At 42.5% G+C, this 21,561-nt stretch overlaps 1 protein-coding gene across 6 annotated transcripts; it reads left to right on the forward strand.

Annotated features, from left to right (window-relative positions):
- Positions 1 to 8: 8 nt before the first annotated feature.
- ZSCAN21 (zinc finger and SCAN domain containing 21) lies at positions 9 to 14,226 on the forward strand. Of its 6 annotated transcripts, none has more exons than XM_043561248.1 (6): positions 9 to 139; positions 5,594 to 8,372; positions 8,483 to 8,602; positions 9,540 to 10,025; positions 10,639 to 10,828; positions 12,921 to 14,226. In XM_043561248.1, the coding sequence occupies exons 4-6, from the start codon at positions 9,639 to 9,641 to the stop codon at positions 13,751 to 13,753; spliced, it is 1,410 nt and encodes a 469-aa protein (XP_043417183.1). In that variant the 5' UTR covers positions 9 to 139; positions 5,594 to 8,372; positions 8,483 to 8,602; positions 9,540 to 9,638; the 3' UTR covers positions 13,754 to 14,226. The 6 variants fall into 6 exon arrangements, with proteins under 6 accessions (XP_043417183.1, XP_043417182.1, XP_043417181.1 ...); XM_043561247.1 differs by having other exon boundaries at positions 8,483 to 8,557; XM_043561246.1 differs by lacking the exon at positions 8,483 to 8,602 and having other exon boundaries at positions 5,594 to 5,727.
- Positions 14,227 to 21,561: the final 7,335 nt, after the last annotated feature.

Genomic DNA, 21,561 nt, shown 5'->3' on the forward strand with positions numbered 1-21,561 from the left:
AGAGACGACCTCCCCCGGTCCTAGAGGGACCGCTACGGCCCCGGACAACTCCCGCGGGGGGCGGGGTTCTGACGAACTTCCGGCTGCGCCGGCCGCGGGGTGCGTCGAGGCACCAGCGCTTCGAGCGGCCCCAAATCCGGTGAGTCTTTGGATCCCTGGTTCGCGTAGCTGCGGGAGAGGAAACCTTGGGTGAAAGGGTTCGGAGAGGGAAGAGGGGTTGAGCAGCTGTGGCCTCTGGAGAACCCCCCCAGACCGGTCCTGGGAGGGCTGTGGGGAGGAGCTCCGTGCTCCTACCCAGCTAAGCTGGTGGAGGCTCGTCCTCGCCTTTTCCTGCCCTCCCCGGCGGTTTCTCAGATAAACTGCTTCTTTCGCGTTCCAGAGCAGATTTTCTGTGCTCTCCCTGAGACGGGCCCTTAGTCCGTCGGACCCGGGCTGCCTTCTCTTTTTTCCTTGCTCTTAACAGGAAGTCCGAACTCGGGGCTAATTGATGAGAACATGTCTGAGGGGTTTGGGGACCTGCGGTGGGAAACCGAGCCTCATTAGAAGTCCCGGGTAGCTATTGATCCAAGAGAGGGAATAGTTCCGTTGGGCTTTGTTCAGATTAGAAAGCACATACACAATAAGGATCTGCTCGAGTTTGGAAACACATTTCTAGGTTACCATTTATAAATAGTTTCTCGAGAGGAAGGCGATCTGGTGGGTGAGGTCCTTGGAAACCTATGTTATATAAAGGAAGAGTTGAAAGAACTGTGAAGGAAAGAGTCAAGAGGCAAAGCAATTGTTTTCAGGGATTGGGGAGCTGCTATGCAGAAAGTTAAGTACTGTACAGTAGAATTCCATGCCTCAAGAATTAACCATATTTGCCTGCCTGCGAGTTTTCAGGTACACAATGTGTGTGTTAAAAGCATTCTAGCAATAGTTGGTAAGTACCATTAAATTGTTATCGTCTATTTTAATTTGGTTTATTTATGCCTCATCTTGTTCCGGAATGGGTTTGGGGCACTTCTATAAGAGAGTAGAAGTTTTGGGAAATTGGCATAAAAGAGGGGGAAAAAACCACCTGGGAACAAGAACAGTTCCCTTCTGGTTATAGTAGACCATAAACTTTTGCTTGATGAGCCTCTTGGCTACACATTCTAGATAGTCTAAAGAAAGTAGTTCACTGTGGTTGAAGACAATCTGAATTAGTAATGAAACCTCCTCTTTTCTACCCACATGCTTTTTTTATTTTATAAATACTGTATTAAGAAAAACTCAGAAGCCAGGGCACCTGGCTGGCTCAGCCACTGTAGCACAGGACTCTTGATCTCAGGGTTGTGAGTTCAATCCCCACGTTGGGCATAGAGCTTATGATACATAGATAGATAGATAGATAGATAGATAGATAGATAGATACTCAGGCATAGAGTTTATAATAAATAAATTAATTAATTAAAAAGAAAAATTCAGAAGCCATGACCTGGAGGGCATCCCGAGATGAAACTTTAGGCAAACTCAGCATGACCAAATGTGAAATAACTGGCTTTGCTCAAGGGAAAAAAAAAAAAAATTACAACAGAGCATTACCAGGTTTTTAAAAAGTCTTTGCCAGTCCAATAGATGGAAGCATTTCATTGCAGCTTTAATTTCCATTTATTCTGTTGTAAATAAGGTTAAGCATCTTTTCATGGATTTATTACTAAGCTGAGATTTGAAAGACAAAAAGAAGTTTGTCTGAGAATTGGGCATTATCAGTGCATTGGGAATGAGCAGGGAAGCAATGAGACAGAATGAAGAGGCAGAGGCCAGGTTGTGACTTTTGTCTGCCATACAGAGAAGTTAATAAAATGGTTGTTAAGAGCAGGGTCATATGTGCAGATCTGTATTCTAAACCTCTGCTGGTACTAGACTTTTAATGTGTGAAACTTGATTTTTAGAGGAGGCATCGTCAGGGGTCAAGGGCAGGCTGCTGCAAGATGGGGCACTTTAACTTTAGCACAAACATTATTTTGAGTTAAAAGCAATTGAAACCCAGCAGATTCAGGAAAAGCTCTTTACCTTTCCCCTCAAGTGCCTGCCTACACCAGGAAGAGAGCTATTAATGAGATTGCTTTTTACCTAAGAAACCTGCATAATAGGGCACCGTTTGTTTTCCTAACATCTCCTCTCACCTCTCTTTTGGTCTTCCTCATCTTTGTATCCTCAGACCCCTTTCCTTAGCTCAGGTTGTTATTTAAGGCTCCATGTTGCCTCACTGCCTTTGGGATTTCATATCTATGTGGATTCCCTGTACACACAAAACTAAATTTGATGGGGGCACCTGGGTGGCTCAGTCAGTTAAGCGGCCAACTTCGGCTCAGGTCATGATCTCACGGTCCGTGAGTTCGAGCCCCGCATTGGGCTCTGTGCCGACAGCTCAGAGCCTGGAGCCTGTTTTAGATTCTGTGTCTCCCTCTCTCTGACCCTCCCCCGTTCATGCTCTGTCTCTCTCTCTCTGTCTCAAAAATAAATAAATGTTAAAAAAAAAAAAAAAAAAAAAACCACTAAATTTGATGTTCTCCTGTTAAAAAAAATTTTTTTAAGGTAAGCTCTACACCCATCATGGGGCTCAAACTCACATCCCCGAGACCCTCTTCCTACTGAGCCAGACAAGTGCCCCTCGATTTTTCTTTAAACAAACACACAAACACGCCTCTGCTGGTAGCCTTTGAGCCTGTGGAATTGGAGTTGCCAAACTGGAAAATGGCCTGTGCAATTTCAAAGGAGGAAAAGACTGTTGTAACATCAACTAGTCAAAAGTGTTTGATGTGGGGAATAAGTTTAAGAATTCTCTATGCTTGCACCAATGGGTTAGCAAGGCTTAGGGTGGAAAGCCACCAGAGGGGGAAAGTGCCCAAAGCCAGTCATTAAGTAAGACAAAGCATAGAGGCAGAAAGCCCTGGGTGAAAGAGTCTAAAGTTAGCTGGGCTGAAGAGTGCCTTGTTAACCCTGAGGTTGCAAGCTCAAGCAATCTTAAACTTTGGAGATAACAGCTAATTGGCTAAATCACCTACAGAAAAACATTTTCCATCTGGCGCCAGTATATCATTGTGCTTTGATCTCAACTTCAAAACGCAGCTTGCCCCCCAAACCCTTTGCTTCTTACACAAGTTAATGGTCACTATCTGATCATTTCCTTCCGCGCGTTTACCACATATGTAAAATCTTGAGAGCTCAATAAATACAGAGGTGAAGCCCCTGTTCTGGGCTCTTGTCTCCTCCCTGACATTAGCCTCTCATATTCATTTCGGTGTCTGCTCTCTTGCTGGACAAGAGAGAGCTCCAGACTCAAAAGTCTGTAACAGTTTGATAAAAGTAAAAGTAAGCTTTGTGATATGTTTAAAATAGATCTGGGGGCGCCTGGGTGGCGCAGTCGGTTAAGCGTCCGACTTCAGCCAGGTCACGATCTCGCGGTCCGTGAGTTCGAGCCCCGCGTCAGGCTCTGGGCTGATGGCTCAGAGCCTGGAGCCTGTTTACGATTCTGTGTCTCCCTCTCTCTCTGCCCCTCCCCCATTCATGCTCTGTCTCTCTCTGTCCCAAAAATAAATAAACGTTGAAAAAAAAATTAAAAAAAAATAGATCTGCTAGAAACTTTATTTCATTAAGCCAATATTCTAATAATTGTTGAATGAGAGTCAGAAATTAATTATTGTTCCTAAAGACAAAGCAGGTACCTTTTAAAAAGAAATCATAAAAAGGCTTCATAACTTTTTGAAAGTAAGAATGGTCTGCTTCAACATCATAAGTATTAAAGTTAACAGCTGTGCTTCTCCCCCCCCCCCCTATATTTTTAATTTAAATGTTTTATTTTATTTTTAAGTAATCTCTATACCCATCAGGGGCTTGAACTCACAACACCAAGATCAAGAGTCACATGCTGCAATGACTGAGCCAGCCAGGTGTCCCTTAAATGTTTTTAGAATAGTTTTAGATCTATAGAAAAGCTCAAAAATAGTACAGAATTCCCATATACCTTTTCTCCAGTTATTGTTAACCCCTTGCATTACTGGGTACATTTGTCACAACTAAGGAACCAACACTGATATATTACTATTAATTAAGCTCCACACTTTATTTGAAGGTCACTAGTTTTTCCCTAATGTCCTTTTTCTGTTCCAGGATCCCATCTAGGGTACCGCATTATATTAGCCTTCAAGTCTACTTAATGTCCTCTGGTCAGTGACAATTTCTCAGGCTTTCCTCATTTTTAATGATCTTGACAGTTTTGAGAAGTACAGGTCAGGTGTTTTATAGAAAATCCCTCAATCCAGATTTGGAGGAGGAAGGCCACAGAGGTGATGTGCCCTTGTCATCATTTTCAGGTGCACTTAACCACTGGTGATGTTAACCTTGGTGATCTGACTGAGCTAGTGTTTGCCTGGTTTCTGCATGGTAGTACTTCCCTTCAGCCCCTTTCCGTATTTTTCTCGTGGAAGCAAGTCCCTAAGTGCAGCCCACACTCAGGGGGTGAAGAGTTAAGTCTCCCTTCTTGACAGGAGTATCTACATACATAAATTGGCATAATTCTGGGTGGGAGGTTTGTCTCTTCTCTGTTTATTCAGTCACCTTTTTTTTTTTAACATTGTATGGATTCACAGATACTTATTTCACATTTCAGGTTATAATCCACTACTGTATTTTGTTGCTCAGATTGTTTTAGTTGTAGCTATTGAGAGCTCCCCCCCCCCCAAGTTGGCTCCTGTGTCCCTTTAACATGCCCCATTGTTTTGTTTTTTAACTTTGTGTCACTATAGGATGCTCCAGGTTCATTTTGTATGCTCCCCAACCTAGAATCAGCCATTTTTCCATTTTCTAGTTCTTTTTATTGGAGAAACCAAGATCTGGGCTCTGGGTATGCTAATTGCAGGATGTCATTGCTTCTAAACCTTCACAGCAGACAGAACTAGGAAATCAATGTCTGCATACTAACTCGTGTACACACACTTACTAATTCTGTATTCACCTGTATCTGTAAACTAAGTATGAGTTGATGCTGCCATATTTTTTTAGCTTAAATTTGTACTGATAATTAAAAAAATTTTTTTTAATGTTTATTTATTTTTAATTTACTTTTAATGTTTATTTCTCAGACAGAGGGAAACAGACCATGAGTGGGGGAGGGGCAGAGAGAGAGGGAGACACAGAATCAGGAGCAGGCTCCAGGCTCTGAGCTGTCAGCACAGAGCCCAACGCGGGGCTTGAACTCATGTACCGTGAGATCATGATCTGAGCCGAAGTTGGTCACTCAACTGACTGAGCCACCCAGGCACCCCTGTTTATTTATTTTTGAGAGAGAGAGAGACAGTGCGAGCAGGGGAGGGACGGCGGGGGAGGGGGGCAGGGGGGGGAGATAAAGAATCTGAAGCAGGCTCCAGGCTCTGAGCTGTCAGCACAGAGCCCGACACAGGGCTCGAACTCATGAATGGTGAGATTATGACCTAAGCCGAAGTGAGACACTTAACTGACTAAGCCACCCAGGCACCCCTGTACTGATATTTTTTTTAAGCCTGATTTTACAGCTTTTATTCCATGAGTACACCCAAAGATCCATATATCACATTCATTCTTCCCACAGATATTTGAGTACCTGCAAAATACCAGGTGTATTGTAGATGTTTGGAATATAGCAGTGAAGAAAACGGATGAAAGTCTCTGCCCTCAGGAATTGGTATTCAAGAAGGAAACAGGCGGTTTAAAAAAAAAAAAAAGGTAAAATATATAGTATACGTATGGAGGTAAGTGATGTGGAAGAGAGTAAATTAGCATAAGGAGTTCTGGGATGAGCAAGAGTTGTGTGCAGTTTAAAATATGGGGTCAGGGATGCCTTGGCGAGAACATAGTACAGACCTGAAGGAGCCAGCCATATATAATCTGGAGGAAGCATTCAGCAGAGGGAACGCCATGCTCTGAGAGGGGAAGCTTGCCTCACGTGTTCAAGGGACAGTGTGGTTGGGGTCAGTGAACAAGAGAGAAGTAGAAGATGAAGTCAGACGGGCAACAGAGCTGAGACCTCATGAGGCCTTGCTGGCCATTGTGATGACCTTGCCCTTTACTCTAGGAGACACTGCCTCGAAAGGCGTGAGCAGAAGAATGGTATGACCTGACTTGTATGTTAACAGGGTTGCTCTGGCTGCTTGTTGGCACTAGACCCGGGGGCAGGGGTGGAAGCACTTAGGAGGCTCTTGCAATACTCCAGGCAAGTAGGGGAGGGGCTGGGATGCAGTACTGGAGGTAGTGCGAATTGGTTGAACATTGGATCTTTTGGACGTAGAGCTCACAGGATTCGCTTATGAATTATATGTAGAATGAGAAGGAGTCTGGGATAACCAGGTTTTTTGTTCCAAGAAAACAGAATGATGGAGTCGCCATTAACCGTCAAGTAGGTAGTTGGTCACATGAGTCTAGAGTTCAAAAGAGAGCTCTGGGCTGGAGATTAATTGGTGGTTGGGAGTACGTGGATGGTAATTAGAGCCATGTGACTGGATGAAATCTCTGGGGAGAATGAATGCAGCAGGGATGAAGTGGTCCAAGCGCCTATCCCTCCACTCATTTGAGGTCTTGCAAAGACACGGATTTGAGTTGTGGGCAGCATCCAAGGGAAACTTTTTCTTCTTAAGAATTTTTTTTTGTTTTTAACATAATCTCCACATACAATGTGGGTCTCGAGCTCACAACCCCGAGGTCAAGAGTCGCATGCTCTACCGGCTGAGCCAACTAGGCACTCCACCTTTTTTTTCTTTAAATGTGACTATGTACATGCTTTGCAGAGGTAGTTATGTGATCTGTGAGATTGGATATGCCATTCTGGGAACAGATCCACATGAATCTGATACAGGTCACTTCCTGTTGAATGCCACCTGTGCTAAGTAATTCCTCCCTTGTGCCTTGCTGAGTTTCCCAGGCTTGATCCCAGAAGCTGAGCAACCCAAACAGATTCCAGTGTCTTTCCTATTCTAGGTATGCATTTCTGTGAGTGGAGTGTGAAATTTTGTAACCAGTTATGAGAAGGTATTTCAGCACTGCAGAGATCTACTTTTAAGCATTTCAAATGAGTGCTCCCAGCACTATTCCATCTGTTATTTTAAGGTCATTTTAGCCTTTTGTGCTAGTGCCTTTATTTAGGAAACTAGATGGTGTGCTTCTCTCCTGGCTGTTTTCAAGTTATTCTGAACTTGGGAGCTCCAGAAGTGTATTGGATGTGCAGAGCAGCGTGAGGGAGTACGTGCTGCTGATTTGGGTCCACCCTGTCAAGACACCTGTTGATATCTCCTAGGATGCTTCAGATTTGGGGTACAGTGGAGAGGAATCCCAAGTACCGGCATCCCTAGAAGTCTCAACTAATTAGTAGCTGATAATTATTGAAATTTTCATAAAAAGTTATATATTGAGGTTCTAGTCGTAGGATCCCATTTTATATTTTTTAGAATTACTAGAATTAAAAATAAATAAAAAATAAAATTATCAGAATTGGTCACAAAAATCAGTGGAGAGCAGTCATAGAAAATGTATGTTTTTAATGTGTGTTTATTAAATGTGTGAAAGTAATACTTAAGTAACATATTAGGGACACCTGGCTGACTTAGCTGGAGCGTGCAACTTGATCTCAGGGTTATGAGTTCGAGCCCCACGTTGGGGGTAGGGATTAGTAAAATAAAAAACTTAAAAAAACAAAAGCTGTTAACATAGATGTGCATTTGTTGGGGGCGTTCTGCATGGTCTGTGATTGCTTTTTTGTTTGTTTGTTTGTTTGTTTGTTTGTTTGTTTGTTTGTTTGGAAGTCCATGAAGTTGTTGGATTAGTAATAAAACCAATTTGGTTTGTCCTTAAAGATTTTCTGATATAAAAGTAATAATACCCATTGTAGAAAATTTAGAAAATGAAAAAAAGAATTTAAAAAATTGAATTCATCTATAACCCAGCAATATCACTGTTTGTGTTTTATCCTTTTTCCTTTGTTGTGATTATGGGGATGTATGTGAGACTTGCCACTTAGAGTGACATCAGGCCAGAGGTGGATGTGCATGTCAGCCATCAGCATACTCAAGTTGTTATTTTCGTTTTTATTTTTTTCATACCGAAGTTTTCAAATGCCTTAGATTTAGGTTATCTTTGACACCTCTATTTTCTCATCTTCTGCAAGCTATTTGTACATCCTTTTTATGGTCTCTATCCTTGTTACCATTATCATTTCATGTAACGAAAACCTGTGTAGATTTTTATCCGTTTGGCTCTTCACTGAGACTGCTGCAGTTGTCCTGCTCTCAGTTGTTCAAACCCAGAATGGGACGTCTACATGACCTGACAGATGCTGCCTAAAGTTTGGAAACATGCTTAGGAAAGCCAGTCACAAGCATGTAAGGTTAATTCATGCAGGTTTCTTTCAGAGTATACTTCATGAATGCCACTAATTGTATAGTCTGATTCTGTTGTCTGTTTACTCCTATACTTTCCATCTCCCCCACAGACTTGAAAGCCCTGTGGGGGTGAGAGCACATCTGTCTTACTCATCACTGCAGTCCCAGCTCAAAGCCTGTGGCAGGTATTCAAGTCAATGTTGAGTGAAGGGACTTCATTTTTTGGGCAAGTGAGGGAAAAAGAAGTAATTATATTTACTACAGATGTTTTTGGTGTTCTGATGTATCGACTGACAGATAATTAGAATATTTAGTATTTAAAAGAAAAATACTTTAAGCATTTTTTTGTATCATTTGCTATGACTTAATTTTTACCTATTCTCAACAATACGTATCTCATCAAAATAAATACCTCTGTAAGAATATAGGTTACTTTTAGTTTAATTTGTCATTCACTTGTCTTTTTTAAGTAGGCTCTACGCCCAACATGGGGCCCGAAGTCATGACCCTGAGACCAAGAGTCACATGTTCCACCGGCTGAGCCAGCTAGGTGCCCTTGACTAACAAATTTTTAATGTTGAATCTCAAAGTCTTGGATTTAGACAGGCTGCAGTTGGCTTGTAGGTATCTTGTTGAAATCTCAGGAGTTGTAAGATTCTGAAACAGGTTTTAGAGCAAAGTTAATTTAAATTTAATTTTAGGGGTCCCTGGGTGGCTCAGTTGGTTGAGCATCCCACTGTTGATCTCAGCTGAGCTAACACATGATCCCAGTGTTGTGGGATCCAGCCCCACATTGGGCTCCCCACTGAGCATGGAGCCTGCTTGAGATTCTCTCTCCCTCTGTTCCTCTCCCCACTGTGTTCAGTGTCTCTCTCTCTCTCTCTCTCTCTCAAATTAAAAAAAAATTATGTAAAAATTAAAATTTTAAAAAATAATAAATTTAATTTTAAAATTATGCCGTAGTGTACTTTTTATCAGAGTGGAGACAGTAAAATTGAAGTAGGATATCCTGAGCTGACTCTTGAATGATTTTGGACAATTATTTTTATGTAATAGTTCTGTGGTGGCCATAATTTCCACAATTTGTTGTGCTGACAGTGTGGCTGTAAAGACCTAAAAAGCATCCTTTTTTTCTTTTTGTAATTTATGGTAACCGTATTTTCTCAGGTTTAACGTGTAGCCCTAAAGATCCAGAAACCCAAAGGAACCACTATTCCTGCTCCACATAGTCCCATCCGTAGTGAGGCTGTTTCTGGAATCTGTGTGATGACCAAGGTTTTAGGCATGGCTGCAGTTCGGGTTCCTCGGCCTCCACGGGAGAGGGGGCCTGTGGTGGTTAAAGATGAGGAAGAGGAAGGGAAGTGCCTTCCTAGCCTGGAGGTGTTCCGCCAGCGCTTCCGGCAGTTTGGGTACCATGACACACCTGGCCCCCGGGAGGCCCTGAGCCAGCTCCGGGTGCTCTGCTGTGAGTGGCTGAGGCCCGAGATCCACACCAAGGAGCAGATCCTGGAGCTGCTGGTGCTGGAGCAGTTCCTGAGCATCCTGCCCCAGGAGCTCCAGGCCTGGGTGCAGGAGCACTGCCCGGAGAGCGCTGAAGAGGCCGTCACTCTCCTAGAAGATCTGGAGCAAGAACTGGATGAGCCGGGGCAGCAGGTAGGCTGGGGAGACCTTTTCTGCTATGAGATTGAGAGCATAGCATTCGGGGCAGGCTGGGTTTGTCCATCCAATGAGAGTAGCTGAATGGAAGTTTCTGCTGACTTCACTGTGTTTCCTCCTGTATTTCTTCTACCGTCCAGTATTGATCTTTAGCTATGGGAGTTGAATGAGATGGATGGGTTTCCTTTTTTTTTCTCCCCTTAGAGGTTGTACGTTAGCTCTCCTGGTGTTCTTTCATTCTGCAGTTGACCCTTGAACCACACAGAGGTTAGGGGTGTCAGCCCCGCCTCCCCAGGACATGTGCATTTGAGGATCCCAATATAACTTTGGATTCCCCTGAAACTTCTAAATAGTCTACTGTTGACCAGAAGCCTTACCAATAACATAAATAGTCAGTTAACACTTACTTTGTATGTTATATGTATTCTATACTACATTCTTGTAATAAAGTAAGCTAGAGAAAGGAAAGCCTTAAAATCATAAGAGACACATTTACTATATCATATGTCTCAAAAAAGAGATGCGTGTTTAAGTGGACCTGGGTAGTTCAGACCCATTGTAGTTCCAAGGTGAGCTGTGCATAAACTCCATCATTCCTCATTGTCTCTAGGCCTCACCGCCTCCAAATGAGCAGAAACAGATGTGGGAGAAGAGGTCCTCTTCAGGAATGGCAAAGTTTCCAAGCAGTGTGCAGCCCCAGTCTGTGGAGAACAGTCACAGATGCGAAGCTTGGGAGCCCTTGTACATTCAGGAGACTGGGGAAGAGCAGGATTTCACTCCAGAGCTGAAACAGAGTCAAGGTAGGGGCTGTCTGTCATGCCACCTGCTTGGTGCCCCGGGCCTTTGTGGTGAAAGAAACAGAATAATTCTAATTCCCGGTTGCAAGGCAGTGCCCTAGACTGACTTGCCTGGTCTGGCTGCGGAGGCAGAATGAGTGCCTGAGTGCCTTTCATCCCTAGGTGCATCTCAGCCAGAGTCCTAGCAAGGGAACATGACATCCTCTTCTCTTAAAAGGGTGTGTTGAAGTGAGTTTAAAAAAGGGACTGTTCAGGGCCCCTGGGTGGCTCAGTCCGTCCCCCACTCTTGATTTTAGCTCAGGTCATGATTTCATGATTCATGGGATCAGGCCCCACGTTGGACTCTGTGGTGGCAGTGAGGAGCCTGCTTGGGATTCTCTCTCTCTGCCTCTCCCCAGTAGTGCTTTCTCTCCCTCTCTCCCTCCCTCTCTCTTTCTCTCTTTCAAAATAAATAAACATTTTAAAAATGTAAAAAAGGAGACTGTTCACAGAGGTGTGACAGGTTGAATGATCAGTTAAGAGATGATGCTTGTTTATTTGTTAATATTGTCAATAATTGGGTGAACCTGTTAACATGAACATTGTATTATGCAGAAATGGTCCCTGGTAAATTCTTTTCAGCTTCCAGTTCATAAGGCTATTTAAAATTTTTAGCTTAGGGGCGCCTGGGTGGCGCAGTCGGTTGGGCGTCCAACTTCAGCCAGGTCACGATCTCGCGGTCCGTGAGTTCGAGCCCCACATCGGGCTCTGGGCTGATGGCTCAGAGCCTGGAGCTGTTTCCGATGCTGTGTCTCCCTCTCTCTCTGCCCCTCCCCCGTTCATGCTCTGTCTCTCTCTGTCCCAAAAATAAATAAACGTTGAAAAAAAAAATTTTTTTTTAATTTTTAGCTTAGAGGCACGTGGGTGCCTCATTTGGTGAAGCATCTGACTCTTGATTTCAGCTCAGGTCATGGTCTCACACTTCATGAGATCGAGCTCTGCATCAGGCTCTGTGCTAACAGCATGGAGCTTGCTTGGGATTCTTTCCCTCTCTCTCTCTGCCTCTCTCTCAAAATAAGTAAATAAACTTAAAAAAATTGTTTTTAGCTTATGTATTAGTTACTTATTTCCCACACATAGTACATGGCAACTTTAGGGAAAATCTGTACATGTAGCCAAGTGTGACTGCTCATCACAGAGAATGAAAGGGACTTTTATCTACTGCTGCTGGGGTCCCCAGCAGACAGGAAGTAGGGGGTGAACGTGGAAGGAAATAGGTGGGTTGAGTGGAGAGAGAGAGCCAGGGACCAGGGAAGGGGCTGAGAGGAAAGTACCTTGTTGATTGAGGCTCTTGTACTCACGGAGGGCTGACAGTTCTCAGAGGGAGCCCGTGGTTCAGTGTGGATTTCTCTTAGTCCCCTTTTCCATGTATGTGGACAGATTAGATGGACTTGTAAGTGTTGCTGCCTAGTGCAGTGCTCTAAAGAAGATATATTGCTTCAATATAATTTCAGGAGTATTAACTTTAGAACTAAAAGAATTGTAAGACATAGCCACTGTAGGTTACATGATGAGAGTCAAACTCTAATGGGAGGTTAGCACTTTCATTTAAATGAATAATGATCTGGGACTAGAATGATCGAATATGGACCGAATGTCCTCTTTTGTTGCTTTTCCACTTCTGTGAGAAGGTGAGTTTGCCACTAGCCTGGTCTCCTTTATTACCCTTTTTATTTTCCTTAGTCAACTTCAACCATTCAGTAATACTTCTTACTTGTTTCTTTCTGCCTGGGCATCACCGTCTCCTTTGTTGCTGTCCCAGCAGCCTGGTTTTGCCTTACTGCCCTCTTTATGTGAAGATCTTCTCCTGGCAGAGAAGGCTGTGTACTCATTATATCCTAACAACTACTAGTCGTGGCCTTGTGTGAAAGCCTGGTACTGTATACTAGATCTGATGGTGACTTTGTGTATCTGTGATACTGTGACCTCTCACAGAGCGATACTTGGTCACCCTTTAAAACCCATCCACATCATCTGACATTTCAATTTCTCCTTTAACAGTTGCTTCTCAGAACACAACACAACTGACATGTTCTTTTTCTGCTTATTGTTTCAGATCATAAATCAAACACCCAGAATGAGGAATCAACAGAGAAGCAGAAAAGTTCTGAAGAATCTCAAGAATTCAAAAGGGATATTATTCCTGTGATTATTACCAGTAAATGTGAGTCCAGGTTAGAAAGGCAGTGGGTAAACCTTGAAAAGGAAAGAGGAACAAAAACTCCTCTCCTAGACAAAGGTTCTAAGAAAGGCAGAGAATTGATTCCCGCTAAACCTACCCCAGGAGAGAGGCGTTACATTTGTGCCGAGTGTGGAAAGGCCTTTAGTAATAGCTCAAATCTTACTAAACACCGGAGAACACACACTGGGGAGAAACCATATGTGTGCACCAAATGTGGGAAAGCTTTCAGCCACAGTTCAAACCTCACCCTTCATTACAGAACACACTTGGTGGACCGGCCCTATGACTGTAAGTGTGGGAAAGCCTTTGGTCAGAGCTCAGACCTCCTTAAACATCAGCGAATGCACACTGAAGAGGCACCATATCAGTGTAAAGATTGTGGGAAAGCTTTCAGTGGTAAAGGCAGCCTCATTCGACACTACCGGATACACACTGGGGAGAAACCTTACCAGTGTAACGAGTGCGGGAAGAGCTTTAGTCAGCACGCGGGTCTTAGTTCACACCAGAGACTCCACACTGGAGAGAAGCCATATAAATGTAAGGAGTGTGGGAAGGCCTTCAACCACAGCTCAAATTTTAATAAACATCATAGAATCCATACTGGGGAGAAGCCCTATTGGTGTAATCATTGTGGAAAAACCTTCTGTAGTAAGTCCAATCTTTCCAAACATCAGAGGGTCCACACTGGAGAGGGAGAAGTGCTTTAAGTGTTGAGCATGCTCTCTGAGTGGTTTTTGATTTTTCAAGTTTTAGCATACGGATCCTAGGGAGAAGCCTAGTAATCGCGCTATAAACTCTAGTGGTAGATTTTGTTTCACTCAACGTCAAGGGTGCCTGAGGAATGAGTGCTTGGGTGTTGGCACAGTGGGAAGGAGGTCCTGGAGGGCATCAGGGTACTCACTGCCCACTGGCCAGCTCGCTGGGACGGGGTCCCCCACCACACTTTGGGTCTCCTGAACCAGGCCGGCATTGCCTTTTGTATAGTTAAACTGAGTATATCCAATATAATTAAGGAAGAAACACTGAAACTGTTTAACTGTTTTAACGTATATTCAAGAAGTATGATTTGTAAAGAATTGAGCCACCTGAGCACAATTTAATCTGATTTGGAATAAACTTGTAACATCTTGTAATGCCTGAGGACTGTTCAAATAAATGGTATGTCGGTTATTGAACACTATTCTAGAGAGAGGAAACTGTTCCTGCCTGGTTGTAGCTCTTGGAAAATTTGGATTTGAGGTCATTAGAACTTTCAGTGCTTGTGAAGGTGCGTATTGGGAAGTCAGGGTAGAGCAGCTAGAGTACCTGCCTCTTGGGCTGTGTCGCGCTTAATTTTTTTTTCTGCACACTGGACACATTTTTTCATCACTGGAAACATTCATCAGCCTCGTGTGCATTTTGATTGTGTATATATATTCTGCCTCTACCGAAGTCTCAAAATCTGACTCTGAAACTTCCTTCTAAACTCTGCAAGTCAATAATATACAACAGGATTCCTTCTAGCCCATACTGTCTGTTCCCTGACTGTCGTCAGGTGAGATTTTTGCACAGTCTCCAAGCACAAAGAAGCTACTCTCTTACAGCAGGGGGGAAGGGAGATGTGTCTGTTAGGCTGGAGGGTTCTGGGGAATTTGGGGTTTGAGGTCCTCAGACACACCTACCCAGATGTCCCATGCATCAGGATCTGAATCTTTCCCAATCAGGGCCCAGAATTTTGGCATAAATGACTTGGCATGGTTTTGCATTTAGCTTTCTTTGCAGTTCTGACCTCTTTGCAGTTCTGACCCCCTCGCCATAAACCGTGTGCCTGGTTTTCAGGCCAGTCTGCTCTCGCTGCAGATGGGATCACTGATCCCTCCCATGGGTGACTTTGGCTTCCACAACATGCCCTGAAGTGGTAGTTGGCTGAACTAAGCCTATAATTTTCTTTCTTCAAAGCTTGAGAAACTCCGCGGTCCTAATAATTACCACTATCCCAGTAATGTTCAAGTTCTGGGACTATTCCAGAAGCTAATGCTTCCCCTTCTACCTGTACCTCATCTCTTGCTAGAACTAGTGAGAATCTCGGTAATTCCATGGTATAGCACGCCAGGGTTATCACTACTGCACTCGTTACCAGGCTCCTCTTACTAACCATCTGACCAGTGAGTGACCTGTCCCAAAGTCTCATCCTGATGGCTCGGTTTCTAGGGCCACTTCCAGCACTGACTGTTAACAGTTTGGATTTCCCTAAAACAGTCTGATACAAGGACTTGAAGGCCTAGAGTTTATTTAGGGAGGTGATTCAAGAAAGCCAGGTGTGAGGGAGCAGGAAGGGAAGGGGGGAGAAAAGCTAATAATGGGCTTCTGTAGGGAACTACAGCTCAAATCTACTGAACAGAACAAGCTAACAAATGGGAGAAACTGGGAATACGGGAGCTCTGCTCGAGTCTCAGTGCCCACCTGTGGTTAGGTGGAGTGCCTGCTTGGCTCTAGGAGAGTGGTTGAATCCTGGTGGGCCAGGAAGAACACTGCCCCCAGGGGGCTTTCAGACTGTCTTGGTCTGAAGATGCTTGTGAGCATGCTGCCCCCCATATCACACAGATAAACTTAAAGGACTTACATTTGGATTCTAGATAAATAACATTTGGGGCATACTTCTACTAAAAAATTTATTCAGTGTGTATCTGAAATTCAAATCTCCCCGGGCATTCTGCATCTCACCTGGCAGTCTTGCCCCTGGCATTTGTGGGCAGCAGTCCTTCCAACCCTTTGTCTCCCCAAACACGGTGATCTGATGAATCGAGGGGACTCAGTTACACCAATAGAATGTATATATGCTGATGAGGTGACAGCTTTGTGCATCCCAGGAAACACGTTGTGACTTTATCCATTCTTCTAGAATAATCTCTTAAGGGCTAGCCTGGAATCAGGGCAGCAGGTCTTGCAGCCCTCCTCTTTGGTGGAGACTGTCCACTACTAGGAGAGAGAAGGGTGATACCTATCTTGAGATAGGAAGTAACACAGTGGTCTCCACATTTCTATGTAACGGTTTAATTTCACCCCAGCTAGTCTACCTACAGTGACTTAAAAAAAAATTTTTTTTTAAACATTTATTTAGTTTTTTTTTTTTAATTTTTTCTTAACATTTATTTATTTTTGAGACAGAGAGAGACAGAGCATGAATGGGGGAGGGGCAGAGAGAGAGGGAGACACAGAATCCCAAGCAGGCTCCAGGCTCTGAGCTGTCAGCGCAGAGCCCGATGCGGGGCTCGAACTCACGGACCGTGAGATCATGACCTGAGCTGAAGTCGGACACCCAACCGACTGAGCCACCCAGGCGCCCCAAACATTTATTTAGTTTTGAGAGAGAGAGAGACAGAACGTGAGCAGGGGAGGAGCAGAGAGAAAGAGAGAGGGACACAGATCTGAAGCAGGCTCCAGGTTCTGAGCTGTCAGCACAGAGCCTGATGCGGGGCTCGAACTCACGAACCGTGAGATCATGACCTGAGCCGAAGTTGGACGCTCAACAGACTGAGCCACCCAGGCGCCCCTACCTATAGTGGCTTAAAATACAGTTCAAGTATATGATACAAAGGGCACCTGGGTGGCTGGCGCAGTTGGTTAAACGTCAGGTCATGATCTTACGGTTCATTAATTCAAGCCCTGCATCGGTCTCTGTGCTGACAGCTCAGAGCCTGGAGCCTGCTTCAGATTCTGTGTCTCCCCCTGTCTGCCCCTCCCCCACTCATGCTCTATTGCTCTCTTAAAAATAAACATTAAAAAAAATTAATAAAGTGTATGATACAAAAACATGATTTTAGATGAATAAGCCAATTTTGACTCTAATACTACATTTGTGATATCAGCCAATACACACATTTCAATCATTTTTTCCAACTTTTTAAAGTTGGAAAATACACAAAATTTACCATGTTATATACCTTAAATATATAACTTAGTAAAGGTATATATATATATATATACATATATATATATATATAAACTTTAAATTTATACCAAGCTAATAGAAAATATCTCATTAATTTTTAAAATGTGTGATAGTGAACATGTGTTTTTCTTATCTTTATTGGCCAGTTGCTTTTCTTTTTGTGAAATGTCTCCTGGTATTCTTTGTCTTGTTTCTGTTGAGTTGTTCGTCTTTGTCTTCTTGATTTATGAAAGCTCTTTATATGTTAAAAACCTTAGGACCTTTTCTGTCATGTGTTAGAATATTTCTAAAAATTTTTTTTGATAGCAAGTGTGAGCAGGGGAGGGGCAGAGAGAAAGGGAGAGAGAGAATCTCAATCAGGCTCCACACCCAGCACAGAGCCTGACACAGGGCTTGGTCCCATGACCATGAGATCATGACCTGAGTCAGAAGCTTAATCGACTGAGCCACCCACGTGCCCCTCAAATTTTTTTTTTTTAATTTTTTTTTTTCAACGTTTATTTTTGGGACAGAGAGAGACAGAGCATGAACGGGGGAGGGGCAGAGAGAGAGGGAGACACAGAATCGGAAACAGGCTCCAGGCTCTGAGCCATCAGCCCAGAGCCCGACGCGGGGCTCGAACTCACGGACCGCGAGATCGTGACCTGGCTGAAGTCGGACGCTTAACCGACTGCGCCACCCAGGCGCCCCTTATATATACTTTTCATAGTATTTTCCCAGTACTTTATTTTTAATGGAATTTACTTAAATAATAACAAATTAGGGGCTCCTGAGTGGCTCAGTCGGTTAAGCATCCAACTCTTGATTTCCACTCAGGTCGTGATCTCGAGATGAGCGGGATCGAGCCCCAGGGGCTCTGCGCTGATAGGGGGGAGCCTGCTTGAGTTTCTCTCTTTGTCCCTCTCTCTCTGCCCCTCCCCTGCTCACCGTGCGTGTGTGTACAGATGCCTGCCCTCTCAAACATTTTTAAAGAATGAAGATGGTATTCCAGTAAAAGGTAAAGGAAGGAGTATAGTTGTGGAATTAAGAATTTAAGTAAAACTGGATTGGCAGTATGAATATTAACTCATTTCTTCACAATAAGAAAAATTTAATACCTATCTTTTTAAATTTCTGTCCATGAGCAACTGCCCGGAAATAACGGGAACCCCGAGATGAATATTTTTCTTTTCCCTTAACCCTGCACCAGTGTTCCTTGGAGAAATAGCTAGTTTTACAAAGAGAAAAATAAGGTGAGCCTGCCAATTTTGTTGTACCAAAAGCTTTCATATTTAATGAGGTTATATTGAAATGACATAAGGATCAACCTAAAATGAGTTCACATTGGCCAAAATAGTGACAATTTGAGCATCAAAGAGAATATTGGCTGAGGTTGATTGTCATATATTTAGTCTAAAAAGCCAGAGTCTACAATGATTAACAAAAATAAAAAAGTTGGTATCAAGTATTCTAAAAGAATGGCCATTGGAGGGGCACCTGGGTGGCTCAGTCAGTTGGTTATGTGTCTGACTTCACCTCAGGTCATGAACTCAAGGTCATAAGTTCAAGCCCCACGTCAGGCTCTGTGCTGACAGCCTGGAGCCTGCTTCGGATTCTGTGCGTCTTCTCTGCCCCTCCCTGACTCACCTTCTGTCTGTCTGTCTGTCTGTCTGTCTGTCTGTCTGTCTGTGTCTCTCAAAAATAAACAGTAAAACTAATAATAATAAAAGAGTGGCCATTGGAATCTCTTCCAGAATGAGAAGTAGTTCTGTTGATTCTTGTTATTCAAACACATTGGTATTATGGACTACTTTACAATATTGATGAGGATAGAAATTAATAATTTAAAATAATCGATGAGGAAGTATTTTCTGACTCAAAGGAAACAGCAAAAAGACTGTAAGTTTCAATCTTGAGTTAGGCAAAGCCATGCAAAATAGGCAAATACAAATTTAAGTCTCCTTAAGAACTTCATGGTTTTACTAACATGAAAGAATGGAAGATCCCATAAAGTCCCAAAGTCACTAAAGTTACATTTCTTAGGATCCTGTCAAATTAAAGAATTAGGGGGAAGAAGTGTACCTACTTATTCCCGCAGGAGCTGCAGAATTCTATTAACTCAAAGAAGAATGTGAACACATGTATAACGAATTCAGGGAAGTGAGCTAAATATCACTCCCCTTGATTTCAACAAGTACAGTTTCAGTGGAGATAGGGTTGCCAGATTAAATGCAGGGTGACCTGTTAAATTTGAGTTTCAGGTGAGCAACAAATAATTTTTAATATAATAATAATAATAATAATGTCTCATGCAATATCTGGGGCATAGTTTATATATATTTGAGGGCATATTGGAAGGAAACAAAGAATTCCATAAATATTTACTTCCTTATTTGTTAGTTATTGCACAGTTGTTGTTGAACACCTGCTAAGTGTCAGGCAGTTCTAGATTTTGGAGGATTACCGTGCCAGATGAGACGGTCAGTGTCCCTGCTCTCAGAGACTCTGGTGAGGGCTGGAGGAGAGGGAATACTGATAATGAGAAGTAGACAGATCCACAAAATAATTCCAGCCACTAATAGTGGAATATTTTTAAATAGATTAGAAATTGTATTTTCAAGTGTTTCCTGGGTGCATATTTAAGAGGCTTTATGGGGGACAGTTATTTTGTTATTGTTGATTGAAGTATACAAATAGCAAGTGCACAAACCTGAACTATACACCCCATATATAGTGAGATAAAGTCTTTTATGTATATTCATGCCTCTGATTGCAGATGCAAAAGTTGACTGAAACAAAAAATTAAAATTGTATTCAAAATCCATAAAACTAAAGTATAGAAATTTAAACTCTTAGCCTCTGGTATAGATCTAATCACCAATTTATAGGAAATATAAGGGCCTGAAGAACATGTAATAGGACAATGCAGGGAGACAGGTGACTTCAGACAGTGGGAAACTGCAGGATAAATCATCCTTTTTATTAAATCACAAGGAAGAAAAATAAGATGAAAAGAGAATTCATAGATTAAAAGAAACTTAAGATCCATATCATCTGATCTCAATATTGACCTTATTTGGATCACAATTCAAACAGAATTATAACAAATTAAAAATTTTTTTTTTATATTTTATTTTTTTATTTTTAAACGTTTTTATTTATTTTTGGGACAGAGAGAGACAGAGCATGAACGGGGAGGGGCAGAGAGAGAGGGAGACACAGAATCGGAAACAGGCTCCAGGCTCTGAGCCATCAGCCCAGAGCCCGACGCGGGGCTCGAACTCACAGACCGCGAGATCGTGACCTGGCTGAAGTCGGACGCTTAACCGACTCCGCCACCCAGGCGCCCCAACAAATTAAAAATTTTGAGGCAATGAGGGAAACTTGATCACTGGCTCCATATATAATATTTTAAAAGTTATTAAATATTTTAGATGTGGTAATGGTATCAGTTATTTTTCCAAGAGTCCTTATAAAGGCAATTATAACGAAATATTTACAGATAAACATGTCTGGGGGTTGCTTCAAAATAATCAGGAGGAGCATGTGTGGGATTGTAGATGAAATAAGGTCAGTATTTTATTGATAACTGATTAACATAATTTGCTGCAAAAAATTAAATATAAACAAATTTAATTAATACTGGATTTTGTATGAATGCAAGGCTTTAAAATTTTCTCCTGGTTTGGGTTATCATTATAACTATTACTTCACAATTGAGAAAAATATAAACATATAACAAATCTGATCTATGATTAATAAACAAAAAGTTATGTTTATTAGAATTTACCTCACTGAGATTGAGGGAACTGTCTTGCTTTTCTCAATAGATGGGCATTACCTACTACTAGAATAAAGTATTAAATCTATTCCCACTTTTGCTTTTGCTTTTTAAAATTTTCTTCCTTTTTAAAGCTTTTTTTTTTTTTTTTAAAGACCAGCATGGGGCTTGAACGCACAACCGCACAACCAGAGATCAAGAGTTGCATACTCTAGACACTGAGCCAGCCAGGCACCACCCCCTACTTTTGCTTTTATAGACGTAAATATTGGGAAATCCTGCCCACATAGAGGAGATGAGTGGCAAAAGGAATATAGTTATAGCAGTGTTGATTTTACATGGCAAAATCACACTGTGATTTACAACAGAAATGGTTTTGTCCTCTCCTTTTACTGGAGGGAAGTTATGGGAAATAGGTTTAAAAATTCTCTATGCTTGCACAAATGGGTTAAAAAGGCATAGGGTGGAAAGCTGCCTTAACAGGACCAAAACATCTGAGAACAGCTAATGATATACAGGCCATAATGGAATCTTGAGTAACTTAGGGTTCTCAGGATAGCATGCTCCATTTATCTTAGTCCTTAGAAAAGACAGATAACCAGATGCAGGGCCTGCAGGAAATGGCCATCTGTGTAGCACCGAGAGGTTATGTTTTGACCCTAACCTCTTAACAACGTGTGTCCCTGAGACCCTTTATCTCTCACACACAAGTTAATGATTACTGTTTTACTTTCTGCACGTCCATCACATATCTAAGCTTTCAAGATCCTAATAAATATGGAGAAAGGACCCTTACTCAGGGCTCTTGTCTCCCCATAGACATT

This window comes from Prionailurus bengalensis, chromosome E3 (genome assembly GCF_016509475.1).
Source record: "Prionailurus bengalensis isolate Pbe53 chromosome E3, Fcat_Pben_1.1_paternal_pri, whole genome shotgun sequence".
Lineage (NCBI taxonomy): Eukaryota > Metazoa > Chordata > Mammalia > Carnivora > Felidae > Prionailurus > Prionailurus bengalensis.